Source organism: Zerene cesonia, unplaced genomic scaffold, assembly GCF_012273895.1.
Source record: "Zerene cesonia ecotype Mississippi unplaced genomic scaffold, Zerene_cesonia_1.1 Zces_u010, whole genome shotgun sequence".
NCBI classification, from domain to species: domain Eukaryota; kingdom Metazoa; phylum Arthropoda; class Insecta; order Lepidoptera; family Pieridae; genus Zerene; species Zerene cesonia.
The window spans coordinates 171,478-195,822 of NW_024045140.1; the positions used below are offsets into that span (position 1 = coordinate 171,478).

The following is a 24,345-nucleotide window of genomic DNA, read 5'->3' on the forward strand; positions in this document are numbered from 1 at the left end:
AAATATAAGTGTATATTGATATATAAAAGAAATTCTTTCATTTTTTATTTCACTACCCATTCATATCCATGTGTTCTTTATAAATACAAAATTTTGGCATGTGAAATTTTGTCTGAGTGAATTTTAAGTTTGGCGCGTTTACTGAACTTAAAGTGGAAAGGGAATCAGTTCAGCACGTGTAAAACATTTGGATTTCAGTGTTCTGTTGATATGACAGCGGTGGTTTAAAAAAGATAAACTATAGAGTACTTGCATGCATATTAATATTACAATTTATATGATTTATTTATCTGTAATAAACATTTTCCTAAAAAGTACGATAATTTCGATTCATGTACGATAATTTTACGCCCCTGGGTACGATAGTCAGTCCACTTCAGGTTGCTAACACTGACGCTGTGTAGAGACAGCTACATATGGAACTGTGAGTTAGAGAGAGACACAGCTAATCTATTTTGTGTCAAATTCCAGCCGGTAAAGTGGCGAAAGAAACTTTGACAGTTTGGAAATTTGCAAATAGTTTTGCTATTTTCTTCTTTGTAGTATCGACTAAATAATATCATTCTGAAATGGTTATTTATACATCGATTCCAATAAACAATGGAAATGAAAACGCTGATCTTTGTTAACATGATGATTTGAACTATATATATATATTTTTTTTTTTTGAAAAATACGTGTATGCCAGTTTTGTGTGTGATTTGCGAAATATGTTATGCAACTTTATATACTCTATGGACTATAGATGAAATATACCAACTGGAAGATTAAGAATATTTTCATATTACGCAAAAATAGGTTATGGGAGTGAGTAAAATCAAACAACCCGAGAGAGAAAGAGACAGTGAATTATGCGCCTATGTGTATAATGAATAAAATGAAGTAAGTGGCCACAGCTTGCCAGACTGTTTTACATTGTCGTCAACTAATTCATTTTTGTGGTAATCCACAGATTAAAATCGACGAAATAAAAAAAATAAAAATGGTGTCGTGTTCTGTGCCCGAGTGTGATGTTACAAGAATGAATAATCCCAATCAATATACGTTTCTCAGGTAAATACAATTTTTGTCATTGCAATATTTCGAACCGTATTTTGCTACAAGTTCTAGAAATTGACCCAGAAAGCTATTTGTATGTTTGTTTCGGACTTAACAATTTGTAGAGATAAATGTAAAAATATTAATAAGAGTGATGTTATACTAGTGCTTGACAAAGTATCGATAAAAAATCGAAAATTTTACCGTGACAACATTATTCCATGTTATTTAACTAAGCTGTATTGACACATGAAATGTATATTTGATCCTTATTCACGTAGTTTGCAACGCAGTACTGCCACAAATTAAAATATTGTTTAATACATACCTAAATAACTTATTTTACCATAGGTTTCCTCGCAATCCAGCATTGCGTGAGAAATGGATACGGAAGTTGAACAGACCAGGTTGGACACCAAGCGTGAACTCGACTGTCTGTAGCAAACATTTTGACGGAAAATGTTTCATACAAAGGAAGCATCGTCGGGTACTAATGAAAGACTCGATACCGACATTATTTGTACCTGTAAGTAGACTGTTGGCAACTGAATCGAAATACATTTAACCAATTAATGTTAAATAGTTAACTCATGAAATTGAATGTACACTGAATAAGGATTGTCCGTACTAATATTATTGATGCGAAAGAGTATTTAAATATTTATTTGTCTTTCTTTTTACGTCACAACGTAGCAATTTAATAATATGATTTTAATATCTAGGGACATTAAAAATAGATCTTTTAATATCTATACATAGGCTACAGGAGAAAAACTGATTCGTCAATTGAGGAATCAGGAAACCTAATTTTTAGTTTATAGCCCTGAAATGCTTTATAAATGATTTTAATGCTATAAAACTAAAAATAAATTTAACAAAGGCTGCCTTCCACAAATACAATATTGTTATCATTGAAATGATATTTCGTAGTGGTTGTGATGGTTCTTAATCATCTCAATAGAAGCCGTGGGGTGTCGTAGGTACATAAATATGAAAAAGTAGAAGAAATACGATTGCTGGCGGGATCACGGGTGGCCGAGGGGCAAGGCGTTGCTACGGTATGGGAAAAAGACTCGAGTTCGAATCCCGGCTCCGAATCAATTTTTCTCTATTCTTTCAAAATTTCTCAACCATTATCTATTTATAACTATAGTCGACCATTACAAAGTAAGTTCGTGTCACTTAACGAAGCTGATTAGAAAATATTTTGTCAGCCACAAAACATTACAACAATAAATAGCAACTTTAGGCCTTTTTGGGCAGAATCTAGCCCGGTAATTCAACCCGCTTTTGAACTCTTTAATCCCAGAAGGCAATCTGGCTCGATTTTGTATTTTTAACAATTATCTCGAAATAGGGCCGATTGTACCATTTTTTTTTTTTTTTTTTCATCAAAACCGTTCCAAGGTAGGGATTGTTTACAAACTGAACCTTGTGTTTGGCCAATAAATTGTGTTTCTAATCAATCGGTAAAAATGCTCGGGCTCGGGATATTACAGAATTGAACCAGAAACACTTTTTAGCGTTCTGGTGTCGCGGCGATATTGTTCGTTAATACATTTTTTTATAAAAACAAAATATTTTTATTAATTTGCCCTCTTTAGAATACCTACTGAGTTGTCCTTTTTAAAAAACGAGGTGGCAACACTTTGTCTTTGACATTAAAAATCATTGGTGGCGTCTCGCGTCAGTGTGTCGTGAGGTTATGCTTTGTTGACGTTTTATAATAATAACAAAAAATACTAATAATATTGCAAGTTAATATGGTGAAAACTTGTTGTGTTTATAAATGCCCCAGTGAATCTTACGGTGGTTGCCTCATATCGTTCCACGGGTAAGTCGTATCGGAGTAATTATAAATTATAAATGTAATATTTACATTCATCGTGATTTCCTACGTTTTGCTGCGGATTTCTCACGATCTGTACCACTGCCACAGTTTCCCAAAAAACGAAGAAAGACGTCGGAAATGGCTCAGCAGTGTACAAATTAGGCAAAGAATAACAAAAAACTCGTCCGTGTGCAGTCGTCACTTCGAACCGTCGTGTTTTATTACCGCCAATTCCCGTCAGTTATTGAAAGCCGACGCAGTGCCTACGATACCATCCTCGGTAAGATGCTTTACCGCTATAACCCTAAAATAAAACATAGGTAGTTTTCATGCAATTGATTCGAGAAATTACTAAACGTTTAACGATAATTAAACCAACTTCAAATTATCAGAACTAGATCTAAATGGGACCGCACAGGAGGTAACAGCTTTCAGAAAAAGTGTTATCAAAGTTGGTTCATCACATAAAAGGTTATGAGGTAACAAACTAGAGAATATACGCTTTTGTTATGGTATAGATCTTTATGAAATCCACAAATATTAGTACTGCATCTAAGACACAAAATATCTACATGCATAAGTATTTTGTGTTTATAGAGATATTCAGAAAACATTCATTTAATATTCATTTACTATCACTGTATTGACTTGTCAATTGTCACTAATATATAATATATAATGAAAGTCAATAAGAGATCTAAGAATACATTTAGAAATTCTTAAGACTTGACTTTTTAAACTTACCATGACCACACCCTCTGTAAATTGATCGAATATCGGGTTAAATAATATAATGATTAAATCGCGTTTAAAATCCATTAAAAAGTTTTTCTTAATGTATAATACTCGCTCGTTTTTGTTACATTTATTTCGTAACTAGCTGCGCCCCGCGGTTTCACCTGCTTAAGTCTGTATCCTGAGGAATATTGGGATAAAAAGTGGCCTATATGTTATTCCAGTTGTCCAGCTATCTATGTATGCAATTTAATTGTAATTGGTTGAGTAGTTTTTGTGTGAAAAAGTAACAAACACACACATATCCTTACAAACTTTTGCATTTATAATGTTAGTAGGATCCATGCATGCATCTTTAAGAATGCATTTAATGTCAATAATGTTAAGCTGCAATGGTTTGTAAAATAAAGTTTATAAAATAGTATGTACATGGAATGGGAGTAATTATAAAATATAACTGCCTTTAAATTGTCCGAACTAGACCTTTATAGGGGACCACACGTTAACAGCTTTTGAGTATGAAAAGAATCTTCACAATCTGTTTACACAGTAAATAGATTTAAGGTAATAAACTTGAAAGAGTATATATGTGAATTTAAAACCTCTTTTTTTAAGTTGCTTACAAAGTTATTATCATCTTATTAGAAAAATACGCATGTTATATGGATGTATAAAATTGCCTCCGGTTTTCAATGTAAAAGAAAGACCAGCACACTTTTGTTTGTATTATATTAGTAAGAATACTCGATTCATGTTTTGATTGAATCATACATAAAAAATTTATATAAAATGTTATATTTATTAGTATAAAAGTTGTTTTCTAATTTTATTTTAATAAAAGATTGTTGCTTCTGAAAATCTATTGTGTGAAAATCTTTTGCTGCAAAAGTGTGATCCGCAATCCTTCAAATACCTTGTTAAGTTCAGTAGTTTTAAGTTATTCTTTAATGTGCAATGTCTACATGTCAATTAAAAACATTTATTATGACTGAGTTCTCTAATTTTATACCTTTCCATCGAAACTTTCTCAAATTATCCATTCCTACATGTTGATAACATATGCAACATGAAAAAATTGGCAAAATTTGTGGAATCTATAAAATAAAATCTATTTCAGTAAACGGATTTAATGAAAGAAATGATAATTTGTTTGTGAAAAAAATAATATAAGAGTAAAGTTAAAGGGAAGGTTAAGGAAAAGGATACGGGCCTTCGGCCTCCCCCACTCTACGAACGACACACTTTTCCGCCAAACTTCTGTGGGTGTGGTAATCTCCCCGGTGCGTGCTGACCCAATTCGTGGCGAAGCGTGTTCAACCGCCACATACAAAAGTATAATCCCCCCCCTTCTTACAGACTGGAGCCGAGTCACGGGCGTCAACTGAATGTAGAATGATAGTTAACACGTACAAACGCATTCGCGAGACGTGGCCCGAGAGCGAACCGAAGTTCAGGACCAGGATATGCAAGAAGACGGCTGCCGTCCTCAGAATAAGTCTCGCGAAGCTGTTTCGGGTCTTGAATAAGACCGGAGTCGATTATTCCGATGAGCTGATAAGGCCAAGTACTCCAACAGAGCTTGGTGATGGAGACGCGGTATGTATCTGTTTTAAATATGACTAGCTGTTCGCCCCGCCTTCGCCTGGAGTAATAATAATAATTCCGCAACTCGACGTCAAGCGCCTATTTTGCGTGAAGAAAAGGAGGGGGCAGCCTGTCAAAGCTGGAACCATTCCAGCTCCTCCATAAAGCTAAGCAGCTTGTGTGGGCTGCCAAAAACCTCAGGGAGGGACATTTATATGTAAAATTTGTATGTTTCTTTGTATACAACAATGTCTGGAACTACTTAGCAAAATTTTGAGAAATCTTCCACAACTTTTTTTAATCTTCATCAATCAAAGTCCATGCTAGTTGAAAATTTAGCATTTATCTACATGTATTTAAAATCGTATCATTACCGTTTCAGGGTGACACCAGTGCCAAAAATAATAATGAAATAAAAGAGACCCCGGTGAAAAGTAAACAACAAGTAAGTATGTCGGGACGGACGCCTAAAAAGTACATTCTGCAATACTCCGGAGGCCCATATTCTTTTCCTTACCCATCCCAATCATCTCCTTTATTCCTCTCGTAATCCCTTCCTAATTTGAAGTCGGCAATCCATTTGTAGAGGCGTAAGGTCTGCAATCGACCTTACGTCTCTCCAAATGTTCATGGGCGGTGGTAGCGCTTACCATCAACCATATTATGCATAAAATTATAGTGTTAGTAGACTACACTTATATTATGAAGAGGAAACTTTTGTATTTTTGTATGTTTGTCTGCGATCTCAGTGGCGTTCGGTTTCAAAATAATCTATCACCGTTAGGAGACTAAAAATTTCACTCAGCGATGCAGGTATTACATGTGTAGACTGTAGATTACATCACTGAGTGAAATTTTATTGGATAAAAAATAATGGATCTTTTAAATAATCAATCTTAATATATAAAAAAATCCAGTGTCATGACGTATGCTCCCAATGAACTCTTGACCAACACAATCGTTTCTGATGAAAATTGACATTTTATGTGTAATTCGGTCAAACTTAAGAGTTAGGATAGTTTTTATTTCGATTAATTATCCCAATAATTTATAATCCTACTTCCTTCCTACTACTAATATAAATGCGAAAGTTTGTAAAGATGTGTGTGTGTTTGTTGCTCTTTTACTCAAAAACTACTGAACCGATTGCAATGAAATTTGATATGTAGACAGCTGGACAACTGGAATAACATATAGGCAACATTTTTTCCCGATATTCCTACGGGATACGGACTTATGCGGGAAACCGTGGGGCGCAGCTAGTATATACATACAGGTAGGTAGCTAGTATATATAATTATACATATCAAACATTAACAACAGTTTTATCTTTTCAGAGCGAAATCCATGCCAAAACTGACAGTAAATTCCATGAAAACCCAGCGAATAACATGCAAGTAGAGTTAACGCAAGTTGGTATACATCAACAAACAAACGAACAGAAAACGCAAACGGCCAGGCCTAGCGTGTACCCGAAGATTTCCGTGCGGACGAATCTGCACACACCTCTCCTCCCCGAAGTCGATCAAGCCGAGGATAACTCGATGCAAGTATTGCTGGAGCATTACGAGTGTCCCTTGTGCAAGCTTCTGTATCCCACGAGTGGGAAGGCCGTGGAGCATATGCAGAGCTGTCACAGTAGAGAGGGCATGTAAGTATCAGTGGATATCTCTACTAATATTATAAGTGCGAAAGTAACTCTGTCTGTCTGTTACGCTGTCACGTCTAAACCACTGAAGCGATTTTGATGAAATTTTGTATGAAGATAGAAGTCATAGGATACTTTTAATAATGAAAAAAAGGGTTTTAAATAGGGGATGAACGATTTTAGTGGAAGTTCCCAATTGTCAAACATAAATTCGTGTAAGATTCTTTCATACTTAAACCACTTAACCAATTTTGGACAAATAGTTTAGACTTTGGGAAAGACTATAAGACCACTCCTTATCATGCCGCGCCATGTAACCGAATGCGGAAAGCTAGTACTGTATAATTTTTTATGTCAGAGCGGGCAATTAAGCTGGTGGTTCGCCTGATGGTAAGCGACCACCACCGCACAGAGCAATGGTAGTACCTCTGCGAATGCGCTGCTCGCTTTTAAGGGTAATGGGATAAGGGACTTATATTGACTAGAGGAATAAAGGAATGGATTGGGCAGGGTGACGAAAAGGTATTAGGCTTCCGGCTCCCCCAATCAGTGTACGAAACACAGTAGCATGCTAGTATTTCACGCCGGTCTCGTGCAGAAAACTGGAGTGATATCTCCCATTAAAGATTTATATCTATGCTTAAAATTATAAAGCTGAAGAGTTTGTTTGTTTGAACGCACTAATCTCAGGAACTACTGGTCCGATTTGAAAAATTCCTTCAGTGTTAGATAGCCCATCTATTGAGGAAGGCTTTAGGTTATATATGTACCACGGGCGAAGCCAGGGCGGACCGCTAGTTATGTATATTGCATTTCCTTTTCTCAGCTTACCATAACTAGATGCCATTGTAAGCAGTGGCGTAGCTAGGGGGACAAGGGCCCTGGTGCATAGGGAAAGAATCGGGCCCACCTCCCCTCTTTTCGCCTTCCTCCCCTCTTTCAAAGCTGAAGTTAGAGGGCCCCCTGAGCTCCGGGGCCCTGGTGCACTGCACCACCTGGCCCTATGATAGCTACACATTCCACTGATTGTTAGATGACTAAGAAATGTGTGCTGTTCATTCCAGAAGTTCAGACTGCATCAGGAAGGTGGCCGTGCAGAATTGTCCGCTGTGCAAGAAGACAGTTAAATCGTTGCTAATGCACCAATGTGACGGTGAGAAGCTGTTTTTGGAGACGAGCGCTTACCACTGTGCCGTGTGCAAAAAGGTGTCTACTACGATCAGGGCGTTTGACAATCATGTGATGAAGATGCACGGGGAGGTGCAGGAGACCATGTATTTCCCGAGTTTTTCTGGTGAGTTTTTGATCTTTTCCTATATTTCTCTCTGTTATTGTTGTTATGAAGCGTACTCGACTCCCACATATTTGTATGTGTGTCGAGCACGCTTCGGCACGAATTGCGGCCAGCTCGCACCGGGGAAGTACCACAGCCCCACAGAAGACCGACGTGAAATAATAGCTTGCTGTTGTGTTCCGTTCGGTGAGTGGGGGAGCTGGAGGCCCATATCGTTTTTCTTACCATTCCCAGTCATTTCCTTTATTCCTCTCGTGACTCCTTTCTCATTCCCTTCCCAATTTAAAGTTGGCAATTCATTTGTAGAGGCATAAGGTCTGCAATCGACCTAACGCCTCTCCAAATGTCCACGGGCGGTGGTAACGCTTACCATCAGCCGACCCGCCAGCTCCATTGCCGACTGTGATATAAAAAATAAGTTAGCTATCGCAACGCCATAGAATATTGTTCTGACATATTTTCCTTATCGTTATAAGTTATTTCTTCTACTTAGAGTTTAAAGTTTGTAAGGATGTGTGTGTGTGTGTGTGTTTGTTATTCTTTCACGCAAAAATTACTGAACCGATTGCAATGAAATTTGGTACCCAGACAGCTGGACAACTAGAATAACATATAGGAAACTTTTTATCCCGATATCCCTACGGGATTCGGACTTCCGCGGGTGAAACCGCGGGGCGCAGCTAGTATTTTAATAAACCATCAATAAGTTGCATTAAAAAAAATTGTCATATATTTCGCAGATTTCCTAACATGGAAAAAATACATGGAGAAGGAATCGGGGGTGCAGTACACGGTGGTGGAAGAGCACGACAGCAAAAAGTTCTACCGCTGCGAGTCCACCAACAGAACGAAGGTGGAACTGTGCCCCGGCCTGATGGTCGCCCAAGAGTTCGGCAATGGCGTACACGCTGTGCTGTATGAGGCTCACGTGTGCGGTCAGAAAAATTACACAATGGAGGCGAAATACAAGAAATACTGCATCTCCAAACTGCTCAAACCGGTGGAGGGATACGTATCGACTAAAGTGCTAACGGACGACAGTGACCAATACTTACAGTTCAAAACGTTGCTAGAAAACATTGTGGTTGACGCGGCGAAAATTAACATAGCCGGCTTGAAGATGCTCATGAGTAAAGCCCTGGAAATGACTTCCATTTTGACCAACTACGATGAAGAGGTCGAGGAAAGTGTGGATAAGCAGTACAATTTATCGGATGCGCAGATCGCGGACGCGCTACAGGACACCAAGCGGAGTAGTGATGATGATGACGACGCTGGTGAAGCGAAGAGGCCCAAATTCGAAACGATGTCCCCGATGATCCTGAATACATTCTCGTTAGCGAATGTTCGAGTCAAGAGTGACAGCGAGACGGCCGGCAACGACACAATCGACGATATTGATGCGGAAATATTGAAAAGCAACATGGAACGTAATAAATGCGCCGATGGGGATAACTTGAAAGAATCCAGTGACGGTCAGAACGCAGCGGACAGCAGTAAAGTGACCTTCAACGATACATACAAAGATTTCGTCACAAAGAACTTTGTTCACAGCGACAAACCATACAAGAGCCAGTGGCCGCGGCCGCGGGTGAAAAGACCGGTCGTCAAAACAAAGATTGGACAATTCAATCCTGCCAGATTGTCTTCGAACACCAGTCAGCACGGTGATAAACATAATCCGTCTGCAAAGAGTGATAAGGACAGTGTTAGTGATGTAATTAGAGATTCCAAAGTGGAATCCAAAAATGTGAACTCGGTGCCTAGTGCGTTCCCAAAAAAAGTGGATTTTGAATATGAAGTGATTGAACAAGAAGCCGGCTATAATATTTTAGTGTTAAAAGTTTAATGGAGCTTCCGAATGGTGATATTGTGGATAAGTTTTGTATTGTCTCAGCTCTTTTAGCAAGTGTTCACATTTTTATGCAATTGATGCATTTTTTTATTCTATAAATGGCGTCACGCGGTAGGGTATCACTGAAATGTGACTATTTCATGGTCAAGAGCTTTATGAAGTCACATGATAATATATAAAATACCTATGTGCTAATATGTGAAATTTAAAATATTGCGAACTCGATCTGAATAGATTGTTTCGCTTATTTCTTTTAATTTTATTTAGAGAAATCAATAAGGATTCAGTTTTGTACATATACGGTTAAGTAAAACCAGTATTACATTCTATCTTGAGAGATTGCAAACATTCTAAAATTTGTGAGCCTAAATATGACGACTTGCAATTTAATTAATTTGGAATCTATCCTGATAATAACATCATCATACTTATATAGATTCAGATAGGTTCAGATTATTTAACAGTGTTAAATAAATAAATTAATAAGAATAGTAATTTAATTTTTGTCTGCAATATTACTATTAATTTGTCAAGTTAAATTTTTTGTAAAGAGTTGATTGTATGAGGCAATGATAATGTTTTATTTCATTAGATGGACAATAATATGAATAAATGTGTACCTAATAAATATAAAATTGATGATTGGCACAATTGGTAGGTATTTCGTTGTAAATATAGTTTTTAAATGTAAAATTATGTAAATACTAATTTATGTATCCAAATTTGAATAAGGAAGAAAGACCTCGTTTTGGCGCCAATTTTTTTTTTTACTGCAGTCAAAATAATGCTGAAATCTTTTAACAGAGTAGAATCGACTTGGTTGATTACATTTTAAATATTTAATCTAATCGTGTTCCAAAATATTTGTTACGTTAGATAATAAGTTGGTTGTATTAAACATTTTATATATTAATAATATCGTTTTATTTAACCACAAGCATAGCTCAATTTTACCCACGATTTTTTTTTAAATACGATATAAAAAAAGAGATACAATATATACAGGGTTCACAAAGGGAGAATGGATTTGGAAGGGTTAGGATACGGGCCTTCGGCACACAGTAACTAGTATAGTACTATGTCGTAATCTATGGTATTATATTATCTATGACAGTAGCATTCACTGCTGCTGTAACTTGTGTTTGAACGGTCACCCCTAAAATTGTTTTTTCAAATACAATTTAATAAAATATATATATGTGATGTTTGAGCAAACATATAGGTTGATGCAAATATATTTGTGTAAAATAAGTTTTGTCGTGTGGGCCCGCTATAACGGAGCACATACTAAGGGGCATACTGCCTACAGCTGTAATCTGCGAATAAACTTATAGTCAAACTTTAATCTGATGCAAAAAGCTTAATGCCTAATGCACATGTGTTTAGCTATTGGGAAAAAACACGCATTTCTGTAGTTATGTGTAATACTGCAGCTACATGTTTTCCAAGTATCATCCAAATCCATTCAGTGGTTTTTGCATGAAAGAGTCCTTATATGGGTACCTATAATATATTTTTTAATTCGCTTTACTTATAACAATGCTGAGAGTTTGTGTTCTTATCCAATATGTAAAATTTTAAATGCATTTGGTAATTTTAAAGCATTAAATCTCTTAAGGGATAAGACCTTTATGTGTGTGTTGTGCTTTTTATACTTGCGATTTTATTTATTTTCTTGTTTGTACTTTCCTTGTATAGGTGCACAATAAAGAGTTTTGATTTGAATTGATTAAAGTAAGGTGTCACTGCATAGTCAACATAGAAAATTATCATTATAAGACAAATATTTACAAATGAATAGCCGCCCAGGTTAATGTATAGACAGTAGACCTAAGTGTCAAATCATAATGTCAAATGAATTTGAAATTTCAAAATTCAAAACATAACCGACGTGCGTGAGCGAATAGCTATGTGTTATTTATTTGCTGTGTTTTAGATTCAATTAAAGTTATTGTAATTTTGTGACGATAACCAATTAAATATTATTGATATTATCTGTGTAGGAGACTGAACATTTTCAAAATGCAGCCAGTCACAAAGAATAGTAAGTAAAATTTTTTTTCAAATCAGTTCTATTAGTTCGTGTTATTATTTATTCATCTTATACTATTGAATAAATACATACTTAAATTTAATGAAATGATTTAACTTAACTATATTAAAACAAAAATTCAGATGTTTTATTACAACCTTCGTTTAATTTATTTCTTTGAAATACCATTGTGATACTTCAGTCGCAGGCCAATATTATATATTTTTATGATGATTATTTAGTATTAACCATTAACCATATCTTGTTAGTCACCCATCTGATTTCTCAATTGATTATATTTTTTAATTTTGACGAATAACGTGTAGATATATTCACAATACACAATTTCATACAAAACATATTCAAATTATGTCAATACTTAAAATAACTACGAAATAAACACCACAAAAATATTTCTTTTAATACTAAGGTAGATATAATGCAAGAGTGGTTAATCTAAATGTTATGATTTATTCATACAGAATTTGCTAAATATAATTTTACGAACGATTATGATTTGTTCAAGTGTTCAAGCAATATATAAATCGATTAGAATAAGATTTAGAAATAAATTATGAGAGGTGGAGGCTCAAATGAGAGGCATAAGGAAACGCCTAGAATTTTAGCATTAAGATTTGAAATATCCTAACATTAGAACGCAATTAGCAAAATGTCCTCAATGCGGAAGGAAGGAAAGGGAAAAAAAGGAAGTTTTAAAATACTCATAAATTTTCAGAGATACTCGACCTGCAGTCGATACTAACAAAAATGTCACTCGAAGTGTGCTGTGGGCTAGCGTTACCAGAATTTGGAGTTACATGGAAAGACGTGTCGCGTGCGGTTCGCAACTCGCGCCTGCCGATGGTGCCAGCTAGCTTCGCGAGGGTGCTGTGCAGGTTCGCAAGTAAAACTATGGATGCGGAGGAGCTGGCGGACCTAGTGGCTCGGCTGCGGCTTAAGTGTATGTAGTTTTTGCTTCATTTATTTAGGGATTTTTGTACGGATTGTGATGTGAAGCCAGATTTGGATAAAGATATTCGAGTGATAGAAACAGTTTTAATATTAAATCTATATATGTTAAATGAGTCCCTATTTCCCTTGGTCGTGCCATATTGTGTGAACGGTGGGACCGATTTCAAAAATTCGTTCACCATTTGAAAGATGCAATTACACTGAGTGACATACTATAAAATATGTACCATGGGTGAAAATGGGACGAATAGCTACTAGTAATATAATTGTTTCCGCGTATATTTGAATTAGTAGTGTGTGACTGAGATGTAAGGCATTGTAATGATATGGCAGAAAATGCCCGATTGAATCCTGCCAAGTGTTATCACTCACTCAGTAAAGATCAAGCTTGGTGAAAGAATTTTTGAAATTCTATATGATAACATTACAAATACTAAAACCTTTACAAATAAGTACAAACTTTCCTGATTATAATATAAGTTAAGATTAATGTGAATACTTATTGCAGTGATAGCAACGCAGACACGTACTTGGCACGTCATAACACTCCTGGACCCCCACACCGACCAGCCTGTCAATGTGTTATCTCGGGCTCTGCCCTCGCGCGTTATACAGGCCCTACGAACTGCAAAGGGACCGAGGAATATGCGACCAGAGGTATTTTGCGATTTCTATATTGTTAACTATAGAGAGGCCAATGAGATGAGATAGAAAATATAAACAATCTGAATGTTAGTATTTTCTTGTGTTTGGTTTTACGCGAGTATTATACATTTAGAAATTAAACACTTTTCAACGGATTTTAAACGCGATTTATTCATTATATTATTAACCCGACGTTTCGAACACTTTACAGCGAGCGTGGTCATGGGGAGTCTCCCCGAAAAGTTTTTAATTTCTAAATCTGAATGTTAACGAGGAAAATAGGATAGTGAGCGAATGTTCGGAATCTTTCGTCTACACTAATATTTTTTGTTTGTAATGTCTACACTCAAAAACCACAAGACCGATTTCAAGAAATTTTTCATATTAGAAAGCTGCAACTTCATAAGACTATATATATATCACAGGTGAAATCAGGGGCGAACAGCTAGTGTGCAATATTTTAATGTACACTCTTCAAGGATTGGTGGCAATACAATAATTTCATCATCTTATTATAATAATTAGGAAAGGCAGGATTAAATAATTTCCTTACGTATACTCTGTATAAGAGCAAGTGAAAAAAATTCAATTGATTTTATCATTAAATCATGTTTATTTAGTTCTTTTTTTAACTGTATTTAATTTATTTCTAGGTTCAAATAGATAAACTAGGCGATCTAGTATATATCAGTGTTCAAATGACATCCGAGATTAAAGAAGGTGCTGTTTTGTATATAGCGACCCCGCCCGGCCAACCTGTAGCCGTTGTCAGTTCCCTGCACAGTGGATTGTTGAAAACCTGCGTTAAAGGTATGACCCAGCTGATATTACTGGCCTTTTTTCTTGTCATCGTCGGCAATGGAGCTGGTGGGTCGCCTGATGGTAAGCGCTACCACCGCCTGTTTATATTATGTATTTTTGTCATGCTATAAATAATATAAATAATTTTCATTCATTCATGAATTTATATCTTATATCTTTAAACGAGCAATTCTTATATATATATATATATATATAATTGGAAACTCGGAATCGGCTCCAACGATTTTCATGAAATTTAGTATATAGGAGGTTTGGGGGGCAATAAATCGATCTAGCTAGGAATCTTTTATAGAAAATGTCATATTCCTCTTTTATTAGTGTTTTGTCGACTTAAACTTACTTTTTTAACAAATAGGAGGCGTTTGAGTAGTCCCAATTTATTATGACTCTTCCTGACATCTATTGGCGAATAATAATACTATAAATGCGAAAGTTTGTGAGGATGGATGCATATGTATATGTGCGTCTGTTACTCTTTCACGCAAAAACTACTGAACCGATTGCAATGAAATTTGCTTCGTAGATAGCTGGACAACTGAAATAACACATAGGCACTTTCATACCGATATTCCTACGGGATACGGACTTACGCGGTTTCAACCGCGGGTCACAGCTAGTTATCATTGAATTAACATAAACTTAGCTGAAAAAATCTTAAATATAACTCAAAGGTGACCGACTGACTGACTGACTGACATAGTGATCTATCAACGTACAAACCACTGGACGGATCGGGCTACAATTTGATGATGTTATTACATAGGCATCCGCTAAGAAAGGATTTTGTTAAATTCTACCCCCAAGGGGATAAAATGGGGGATGAATGTTTGCACCGTGAGAATTCATTAAGACCGCGCGGCGGAAGCCGCGGGCATCAGCTAGTTATTAATCATATAGTAATTACAATTTCAGCGCTCGGTTACGAAAAATACGAAGACGCGAATCTAAACGGACGAGACGTGCATTCTCTATTGCGCATTTATAACACTAGCAACACTGACCACGCGGACCACTTGGCCGGGCTGCCGGAGTATCAAGTGTTGCCATATGTGACTAAGTCAGGAGTAGACTACACCGGCAGGATGTATGATGAGGAGTATGTGAAGAAAATCATTGGGCCAGATCCGCCGAATTTGTCCAAATTGACCTTGACTTCGGAAAGGGACTTCTTCGACCCGGAGAGGTGGGTGTTTTTTTTTAATCTATTGCGTGTTTTAATAGATTTTTTATCTGTGCGTGTTTTGTATATGTGTGAAATGTCAATGTATGTGGTTTTATAAAATGGCCGTTCTGTTAAGTTGCTTCCTAGGCATCCTAGGCATAGTTATTTGATTTAGACTATCGGCTAAAGCTAGTATTTCTCTAGATAATATTCTAAAGATTCTTTTTCTGGTATATAAAGCTATATCACTGCCGAGTATCATTAAAAACTGTAATTTATTTATTCTATTTATTGGTATATATATTTATAGGTATATAGGTTTATAGGTATATATATATATCTATTATTGGTCCTAATAATATTATAATCGCGAAAGTTTGTATATATGTATGTACTTTTTCACGCAAAAACTACTGAACCGATTGCAATGAAATTTGATACTTCGATAGCTGGACAACTGGAATAACACATAGGCCACTTTGTATCCCGATATTCCTACGGGATACAGACTTGCGCGTGTGAAGCCGCGGGGCGCAGCTAGTAGTTAATAAATTATGTTGCACATTATTTTAACAAATGTATGGACGCCGATAGATGGCGCTATATTAAAAATGTATGAAAACTTCATTTTCAATAACTTAAGCATATTGAGGTCACATGTATATTTTAATTTAATTAATATTATATTTTTATTCACAGATTGAACAAGAAAATTAAATTAACGCTTAACTTGCGAAGCGAAGACGTGGCTCGTACGCTGCACAGTTGGGCCCTCAAAGGGGCAATTTCGCCTACATCAGAGCTGTTCTATATATTTCATAAGATAAAATCTAACAAGATCACTTTTAACGCTGAGTGAATTTATTTCGATTAGACTCGAAACAGGAGATAATGTGACCTATGTAAAATATAAATCCGCTGACCTTAGTACAGTATCCGTGGCTCCTTTTCCTTACCCTTCCCATTTCTTTCCTTTTCCCCTTCTTTCATCAACACTTTATCCGCTACCTTTTGCAGGTGGCTATCTATTTATAGACGCGTAAGTGAAGTCCCGTGTCCCCTAGTGGGGTATGGGGCAGATGACATGCATCTGTTTCACTGATCGATTTTCTTTGTGTACAAGTAGGTGATCAGCCTTTTGTCCTGCTAGACTGAGATATTTTGTGAGTCTCCACCGGGAATCGAACCCAGGATCCCTCGGTTCTACGCTCACGCGTTAACCACTGTGCCAAGGAGGCGGTCAAACGGACACAAAACAGAAATGTATTTAAATATAAATAAATTGCATTTCAAATGACTGGTATGCATATCACTTACAGAGATTGTTAATGTCAGGATCGCATTTTAAAAGTAGTAATGTGTTGCAACAGTTTCAATGAATTGAATTATGTAATGATTTTTAAATGAAAAGCTTATAAGAATTTATTGTTTTATTATTTGTACAACCCGGTTCTAAAGAAAAAATGGCCGTGCTTATCGCGTTTTGTATGGGTGAGTCGAGCACGCTTCGGCACTAATTGGGCCAGCTCGCATCGGGAAAGTGCCACACCCCCACAAGTGACCGGCGTAGCATGCTGTTGTGTTTCGCTCGGTGAATGGGGGAGCCGAGGTCCCAAATCCTTATTCTTACCCTTCCCAGTCCTTTCCTTCATTCCTCTCGTCAGTACCTTTCTAATTTTAAGTCAGTAATTCATTAGAAGAGGCGTAATGTTTACAATCGACCTTACGTCTCTCCAAATGTTCACGGACGTATGCATAGTGATTTTATTAAGTGGTAGGTATATCGAGAAATGCCATCTATTATAGAAAGCTAGGTTTCAAGGTTTAGTTAAAGTTCTTAAACTTTATGTTAATCACTACATATTATATGATGCCTAAATTTATCACTATCTTCATCTATATATAAAAAAATTAATCCCTTGGTCACGCCATCGCGCGTGAACGGCTGGACAGATTACAAATCTCATTAGAAAACTGTAATTACATTGAGTGACGTAGGCTATATATGTACCACGGGTGAAACCAGGGCGATCAGCTAGTAGTATATAAAAATGAATCGCCAAATGTTTTGCTAAGCGTACAACTGGATGTATTTTTTATGAATTAGTTCAAATACCCATAGGTAAACTACGTACGCAAAATGTGGAATATTATAACAGTTTTTATAATTTTACAAATGTTAAATAAATTAATTTTCGAATAATTTTATTTAAATTGTCACACGTCGATTGTAGTATATTTTAACCAGGAGACAGCTGGAGTTTTTAAAGTTGTGATGGTTGTGTACAAATAAAACAACAAAAATTAAGTATAATTTAGTGATGTTTATTAAAAATATAAGATGAATTAGTTATAATAGGGAAGTCTACAACAATTTATAATACAATATAAATATAGTTCAAATACAAAAATTGCTCTACATATCATTCAAGGATTTATTTATTTATTCTTTATAGTACATATCACCGAAAGAAAAACAATAAATTGCCATTGTTAAAAAGACCATGCCGGCACATATGCACTAAAAGGCGGCCTTATAAGGATAATTATGATTGAAATCAATGAGTACCAGTGTAACCAGTGACTAATTTCTGCCCTGCCTTCGTGCTAAAGTTCTGACGACGCTGTTTGCACGGGAACGGAATGTAGGAGCGGCTTTTAGACCAGGGCCGAAGCCTTTAAAAATGGTAAAAAATGAAAAAAACTTGGTTTTTTGAATTTTTCACCTAAATTTTGAGGTTATGTGAAAAAATTGCAAATACAAAAGTTGTAGATCTTTTTATTTACTACAACTTTGCCATTTAACTTTTTTCCATAGGACTTGTAGTTTTGCCGGAAATCAAGATAAAACATTTTTTTCCCTTAAAAATCACCCTCTCCCACTTCCCGAACTCGGATCGTCTGTAATTTATTTTTCCTTTCATTTTGATCATATTTCCCACCTTTTCTAATGGGTTTCATCCTACTGTAATTTTTTTTGGTTTCAAAAATTACCGGCCCTGGTCTATTTTGTTTCTAATTTTCTCCATTATATTGTTAGAATAAAATGCCTAAATCGTGCAGACACAGGCGACATATTTTTAGACAATAATTTCATTTTATATACTAAAGCATCTATATTATAACGATAAACGATCTAGACTATAAAAAGCACATGTTAAAAGTAGACTAAATAATAAATAAAATAGTTATTTTATGACAGAAATATGATACAAATAACATATTAAAACCTAATTAGTAAGATGGCGCCGTACGCCTAGTTAAATAGTTAAAATTGCGGTGGAACCTTAGACTGTAAACTTAATTAAAACTCAGTCCAAATTAAATTAATAATTAAATGAAATAACATACAAAATGCATTTGTCGCGTTATGCATATTATATGAATTTAAAATAAAATATAGAGCTAGCTATCCGCCCGTAGTCAATGGAAAACCCACATAGTTTCCGTTGGTATCTATCTAGATGGTATGAAATTTCATACAAATCGGTACAGCGATTTTGGCGTTAAGAAAAGACAGACAGACATTTTCGCATTTAATTGAGTTGGGATGTAAGGAAATAGAATTATTTGTAGTGTTACTTAAAATCACTACATAGTGTAAAACCAAGTAGCTTTCCACTATCTGTGTAGGTTATTAAAATTTGGCAACAGATTTTGATGGGTTGTTTGTAAAAAGAGTGACTCAAGAGGAAGGTTTATATGTATAATAACATAGAAAAAAAGGGGGGATGGAGGTAAGGGGGTTTTACTCCAAATAATTTCTTATTTCTTAACTAAGATTTCAAAGAGGAATATTTATTGTTTGAATGTATGTATGTTTGTTATGATATCACTAAAAAACCACTGGACCGATTTCAAAAATTCTTTCTCCATTAGAATGCTGCAACACAACTGAGTGATGTAGGCTACATATTTACCACGGGCAAAACCGGGGCGAACAGCTAGTATTTGAGAATATATATTCTTACAAATATAGCAAAAATAAAAACGTTCGTTTTAAAAAAAACAGTGAAATACGGGAAATAAGTTTAAATACCAAATCATTTTTCAGGTGTTTTTATTTTAAAAAAGTTAGCAATAGATGTTTGCACTAAATTATCAGGTTTCTGTTTGGATTTCTTCGATTTTCTTCTAATCGGTGATACTTCCGTAACCGGTTTTATGAGAACACCCCTTTCAGAACGTTCCGGATAATTCAACACGTATTGTTTCAAAACTTTCCTCTCCTCCTTCGATTTGGTTATTTTCAACTTAAATTTCTCTCTCCTCCACTTAATATTCACGTGAATATTTTTATCGCGTATTGACAGTTCGGTTTCGCGCCTTTTTTTGCGTGTCACTTCTTTTTTCTTCCTGGTAACATTCTCTGACATTTCAAAAACTAAATCGACGTTTTCGCTCTTTGCGTTATCTGTGGCGTTCCGTTTTCGAATTTTTGATTTGGCGCTTTTATTATCACGTTTTTTGTCTTTGGTCTTTCGAATTTTCGAACGGTATTTCGATTTTTCCTCATCCGATTTTGTTGAATCTAAGTGATTTTTGTTCGAATCGCGACCGACTTCGTTCAAATATTGATTTTTGAAACTTTCTAAGTCGATTTCCATGTTTTTGCTCGACATTTCTTTACGCGGACTAAATTTTAACGGAACAATATTATCTTTGTCACATGGCGCCATTTTAACAACGCTTATGTCTAGCTTTTGATCGTTTTTAGATATTTCGATAGCTGAATCGGTATTAACTATTACCGGTTTTGATTTAGGGCTAATGATGGGAAGGTTTTTATCAAGAAACTCTTCAGTTAGTATGTTGGAAGAATCCACTTGCTTATTTTCAATATCATTTTTATTTATAACATTAGGAAGGGTTTGACATATAACAGGAATATCTTGTGTGTTGCAATTTTCACGTTTTATATCTTGAATAAGGTCTACTTCCATTTTCTGGAATAAAACAAATTTGTTCTTTAAACGTAGAGACAAAAAATAAAAAGTATAAACGGATGTAAATTGTATATTTATTTTCAAATATGGCGACATTTCATTGAATCATTTACCAAATAGACAATTATAAAAATATGTTACGTTTTATTGTGAAAAATTGTTTATATAATAGGTTTATTATATAAGTTCATGGTTATGAACTTTGCTAATTTCGAGCTATTTTACCTGAGAAACTGCATCGGTAATGTCACAGCTCTTTTTGGGTGAAATCCACTCTCTCACGGGTTCTTTTACTTTTGTCCTCTCTTTCAATATATTATTTAGAACGTTGTCTATGACGGAACTGTAATAATAAAGGTTATTTAAAGTATTGAAGTTAAGTTGCGTGTTTGCTTACTTTTGAACCAACTTGAAATAAAGGAGATGCTCAAATCGTTTTTAAGTTATGCTTTCTTCTTGTTTGTACTAGACAATTGTTATCTCTATACATACACATATATATTTTTCTGGCTTATTTTTTATACTGCATAAACAAACGAACAAACAAATTCTTCTGCTTAATAGAGTTATAATTGTATACAACATCATGTAAGTATAAATTTTCTCTCTTAATTCAATAACTTAAAGTTATTTAAACTCACTTAACAATTCTCTTCTTCACAGCCAACGGCCTCGGTTTCCTGATCTTCTCCCGTATCGCGTCTATCACCTCGCTAGAGTCCCACGCGAAACTGTCGAGCGTTTCAATGTGTTCCAACTTTTCGCACAACCGCTTCTCCAACAGTTTAATGGGCGATTGCAGTTTATTTTCCAAATTTTTATAGTACGTTTCGGCGATTCTGCGCTTCGGCGGTTTCAAATTTAATTCGCCTCTACTTGCCATCGTGTTATCTGATGCTGTGATATAAAAAGATACAATGTAACAATAAGATAAGATACATTTAGTGAAGTGACAAAAGAATATCATCAAAATTTGTCTATCCGTTAATGAGTTAAGGAATTGAATCTATGTAAATATATATTTTTTTATTATTTAAAAACATTTACGATGCTATTATAATACATTTGCTTAAATTGTTCTAAATTACTAACCATCTAGTATCACGAGTATTATATCATTATCTGTTGAGCTTTTTGACGTGACAACGTCTTAAATTAGGTTGCGGCTCGGAGTCACTTATGAAAAAGTGTAACGCCCGGTAACGTTACGATGAGTCACCGAACTATGATCGGTCCGCCGCGCGTGCAGTACTAGAGAATTATTTTCATTCAATTCCTTGTTCCTATTGTGCAATTTAATAATATTCATATCAATAAATATTCTACCGAGAAAAAGACGTTGTCACGTAAAATCTTCGCCCGTAAAACCGATGTTACAGGCAACAATTTTTTTTGGTTTTACACAGTTTGTGTACCCTTACTTAACAATAATCTATGTATATATACTAGCTTTGGCCGGCGGCTGCGGCGCAAGCGTCAATTCAGAGTAGTTTAATAGATATTATTATACACATAAACCTTTCTCTTGAATCACGCGTATCTATTAAAAAATCCCCATCAACATCCGTTACATAGTTTTAAAGATTTAAACATACATATTAGCTGACCCGCTAAACGCTGTTCTGCCTTACTCTTATGATTTAGGGGTACGAAAAATAGATGTTGGCCTCCGACCTATCCGATATGCACGCAAAATTTCACGAGATTCGCTCCAGCCGTTTCAGAGGAGAGGGTAACTGACATTGCGACATGTGAATTTTATGTCATCATCATCAGCCCATATATGTTCCCACTGCTGGGACACAGGCCTCCTGTGAGGGATCAAGCCATAATCCACCACGCTGGCCAAGTGCGGGTTGGCAGATGTCACATGTCGTCGAACTTTTGATTCTCGGACATGGCGGTTTCCTCACAATGTTTTCCTTCACCGTTTCGAGCAGTGGTGATGTTATCCACATGTGCAGATAAATTGAAAAATCAATTTATTTCCTGCACGCTCGCCCGGTCTCGAACCCCGACTTATCGATTTTGAAGTCCGAGGTTCTAACCACTAAGCCACCACTGCATAAATGTATTAAATATGTGAATTTTATGTATATAGATATATTAATTATTAATAGATATTTTCAATACTCACTTTGATAATTAGTTCGAACTATTTCTCGGTTAATATTTGAACTCGATGGCCTGTAAAATAATAAACAATTAGTAAGTTCTTAATAATTTTATATAGTCTTACTAGCTGCGCCCCGCGGTTTCACCCGCGTAAGACCGTATCCCGTAGGAATATCGGGATAAAAAATAGATGTTGGCCGATTCTCAGACCTACCCAATATGCTTACCAAATTTCAGAGGAATCGGTCAAGCCGTTTCGGAGGAGTATGGCAACGAAAACTGTGACACGAGAATTTTATATATATAAGATATCAAGCTTATGTACAAATAACTTTGTATACCATAGTATTTTCTTGTGTTTGATTTTACGCGAGTATTATACAATTAGAAATTAAAGACTTTTTAACGGATTTTAAACGCGATTTATTCATTATATTATTAACCCGATTTTACGAACGCGAAATAATATAATGAAGAATTCGCGTTTAAAATCCGTTAAAAAGTTTTTAATTTCTATTTGTATACCATGTTTTATGCAATAAATGAATTTATTTATTTATTTATCTATGTTAAGTTTAAAATATCCTATTTCCTACTAATATAATAAACGCGAAAGTTTGTAAGTATGGATGTTTGTTACTCTGCCACACGACACATCTTATCGTATCTGTACGAAAAGGTACAGAGATAGATTATATTATATACATAAAAGTGAAGTGCCGTGTCCCCCAGTGGGGTATGGGGCAGATGATGTACATCAGTTTCACTGATCGATTTTTCTTTATATTATTATATATAGATATAGTATATTTATTTAGAACCTTCGGCAATGAAGCTGGTGGGTCGCCTGATGGTGAGCGCTACCACCGCCCGTGGACATTTGGAGATATGTAAGGTCTGCATCGACCTTACGACCGACCTTATTGCCGACTTCACATTGGTAAGGGATTAGGAAAGGATTGACGAGAGAAAAAGGACTGATAAGGGTAAGGATATGGGCCTTTATGCCAGGATATTTACTATTTGATATTTTACGAGAGGACTAAAGGACTGGGAAGGGTAAGGAAAAGGATATGGACCTTTATGCCAGGATATTTACTATTTGATTATTTACGAGAGGAATAAAGGACTGGGAAGGGTAAGGATAAGGATATGGACCTCCGCCAATGCTATAAAACGATAAAACTCACACATTATTGCCAGACAACTTGGGCTTCGTCCTTCTCAGCGACATGCGGCTAGGCATCACTGGTCCATGTCTGGTTCTAGACGCCGTGTTCTGGCTCGGGTCTGGGAGTGATACTGGAATTTTTTTTTTCTATTAAGTTTAAAGACAAAATTAAATCGCTTTTCACAAACTCTGTAGTAGTAGTATTAAAAATGAAATAAGATAATTTCTTTTTACAACTAAAACGCTTATAAAATTATTTGAACTAAACGGAAATTGGATGGCAGCACAAGGGTGATACTGGCTGTCAAATATATATCGAATCAAGTGAAAAGGTCGAGGTGACAAACACAAAAAAAATACAGTCAAATTGATGACCTCCTCCTTTTTGTTGCGTCGGTTAAAGGATAATACATGGCGCATTTACTGATATTCTAATCTCGTATATTACACACACACACACATTTTTTACACATATACACGGCTCCGCCGCTCACA

General features: G+C 35.7%; 3 protein-coding genes across 5 annotated transcripts in view; 2 read left to right on the forward strand and 1 right to left on the reverse strand.

Moving 5' to 3' along the window:
• LOC119839253 overlaps positions 1 to 10,892 on the forward strand; it is a 13,894-nt gene extending 3,002 nt beyond the window's left edge. Inside the window, exons 3-9 of one of the 3 annotated variants that reach the window (XM_038365477.1) lie at positions 953 to 1,053; positions 1,390 to 1,564; positions 4,961 to 5,200; positions 5,571 to 5,633; positions 6,526 to 6,839; positions 7,901 to 8,130; positions 8,871 to 10,892. In XM_038365477.1, coding sequence (XP_038221405.1) covers positions 953 to 1,053; positions 1,390 to 1,564; positions 4,961 to 5,200; positions 5,571 to 5,633; positions 6,526 to 6,839; positions 7,901 to 8,130; positions 8,871 to 9,979 — 2,232 coding nt within the window. In that variant the 3' untranslated portion in view covers positions 9,980 to 10,892. Of the gene's footprint in view, positions 1 to 952; positions 1,054 to 1,389; positions 1,565 to 2,697; positions 2,873 to 2,977; positions 3,150 to 4,960; positions 5,201 to 5,570; positions 5,634 to 6,525; positions 6,840 to 7,900; positions 8,131 to 8,870 lie in introns of those variants that run through there. The other 2 variants (XM_038365478.1, XM_038365479.1) reach the window with 2 other exon arrangements.
• A 977-nt stretch (positions 10,893 to 11,869) lies between these two features.
• On the forward strand, positions 11,870 to 16,874 carry LOC119839237. The gene is made up of 6 exons (XM_038365457.1): positions 11,870 to 12,029; positions 12,754 to 12,978; positions 13,498 to 13,646; positions 14,288 to 14,444; positions 15,369 to 15,639; positions 16,318 to 16,874. The coding sequence occupies exons 1-6, from the start codon at positions 12,008 to 12,010 to the stop codon at positions 16,475 to 16,477; spliced, it is 984 nt and encodes a 327-aa protein (XP_038221385.1). The 5' UTR covers positions 11,870 to 12,007; the 3' UTR covers positions 16,478 to 16,874.
• Positions 16,875 to 19,644: 2,770 nt separating this feature from the next.
• The window catches only part of LOC119839211, a 13,933-nt gene continuing 9,232 nt past the window's right edge, over positions 19,645 to 24,345 (reverse strand). The window contains exons 9-13 of the mRNA XM_038365430.1: positions 23,870 to 23,981; positions 22,702 to 22,751; positions 21,206 to 21,461; positions 20,790 to 20,907; positions 19,645 to 20,564 (exon numbers count right to left, since the gene is read on the reverse strand). Of these exons, the coding sequence (XP_038221358.1) occupies positions 19,662 to 20,564; positions 20,790 to 20,907; positions 21,206 to 21,461; positions 22,702 to 22,751; positions 23,870 to 23,981 (1,439 nt within the window). The 3' untranslated portion in view covers positions 19,645 to 19,661. The remainder of the gene's footprint in view (positions 20,565 to 20,789; positions 20,908 to 21,205; positions 21,462 to 22,701; positions 22,752 to 23,869; positions 23,982 to 24,345) is intronic.

Coding starts and splice junctions, on each gene's coding strand:
- LOC119839237 (XM_038365457.1), top strand. CDS start 12,008: ATGCAGCCAGTCACAAAGAATA. Junction 12,030..12,753: donor GCAGCCAGTCACAAAGAATA/GTAAGTAAAATT, acceptor ATAAATTTTCAG/AGATACTCGACCTGCAGTCG. Junction 12,979..13,497: donor GGCTCGGCTGCGGCTTAAGT/GTATGTAGTTTT, acceptor TACTTATTGCAG/TGATAGCAACGCAGACACGT.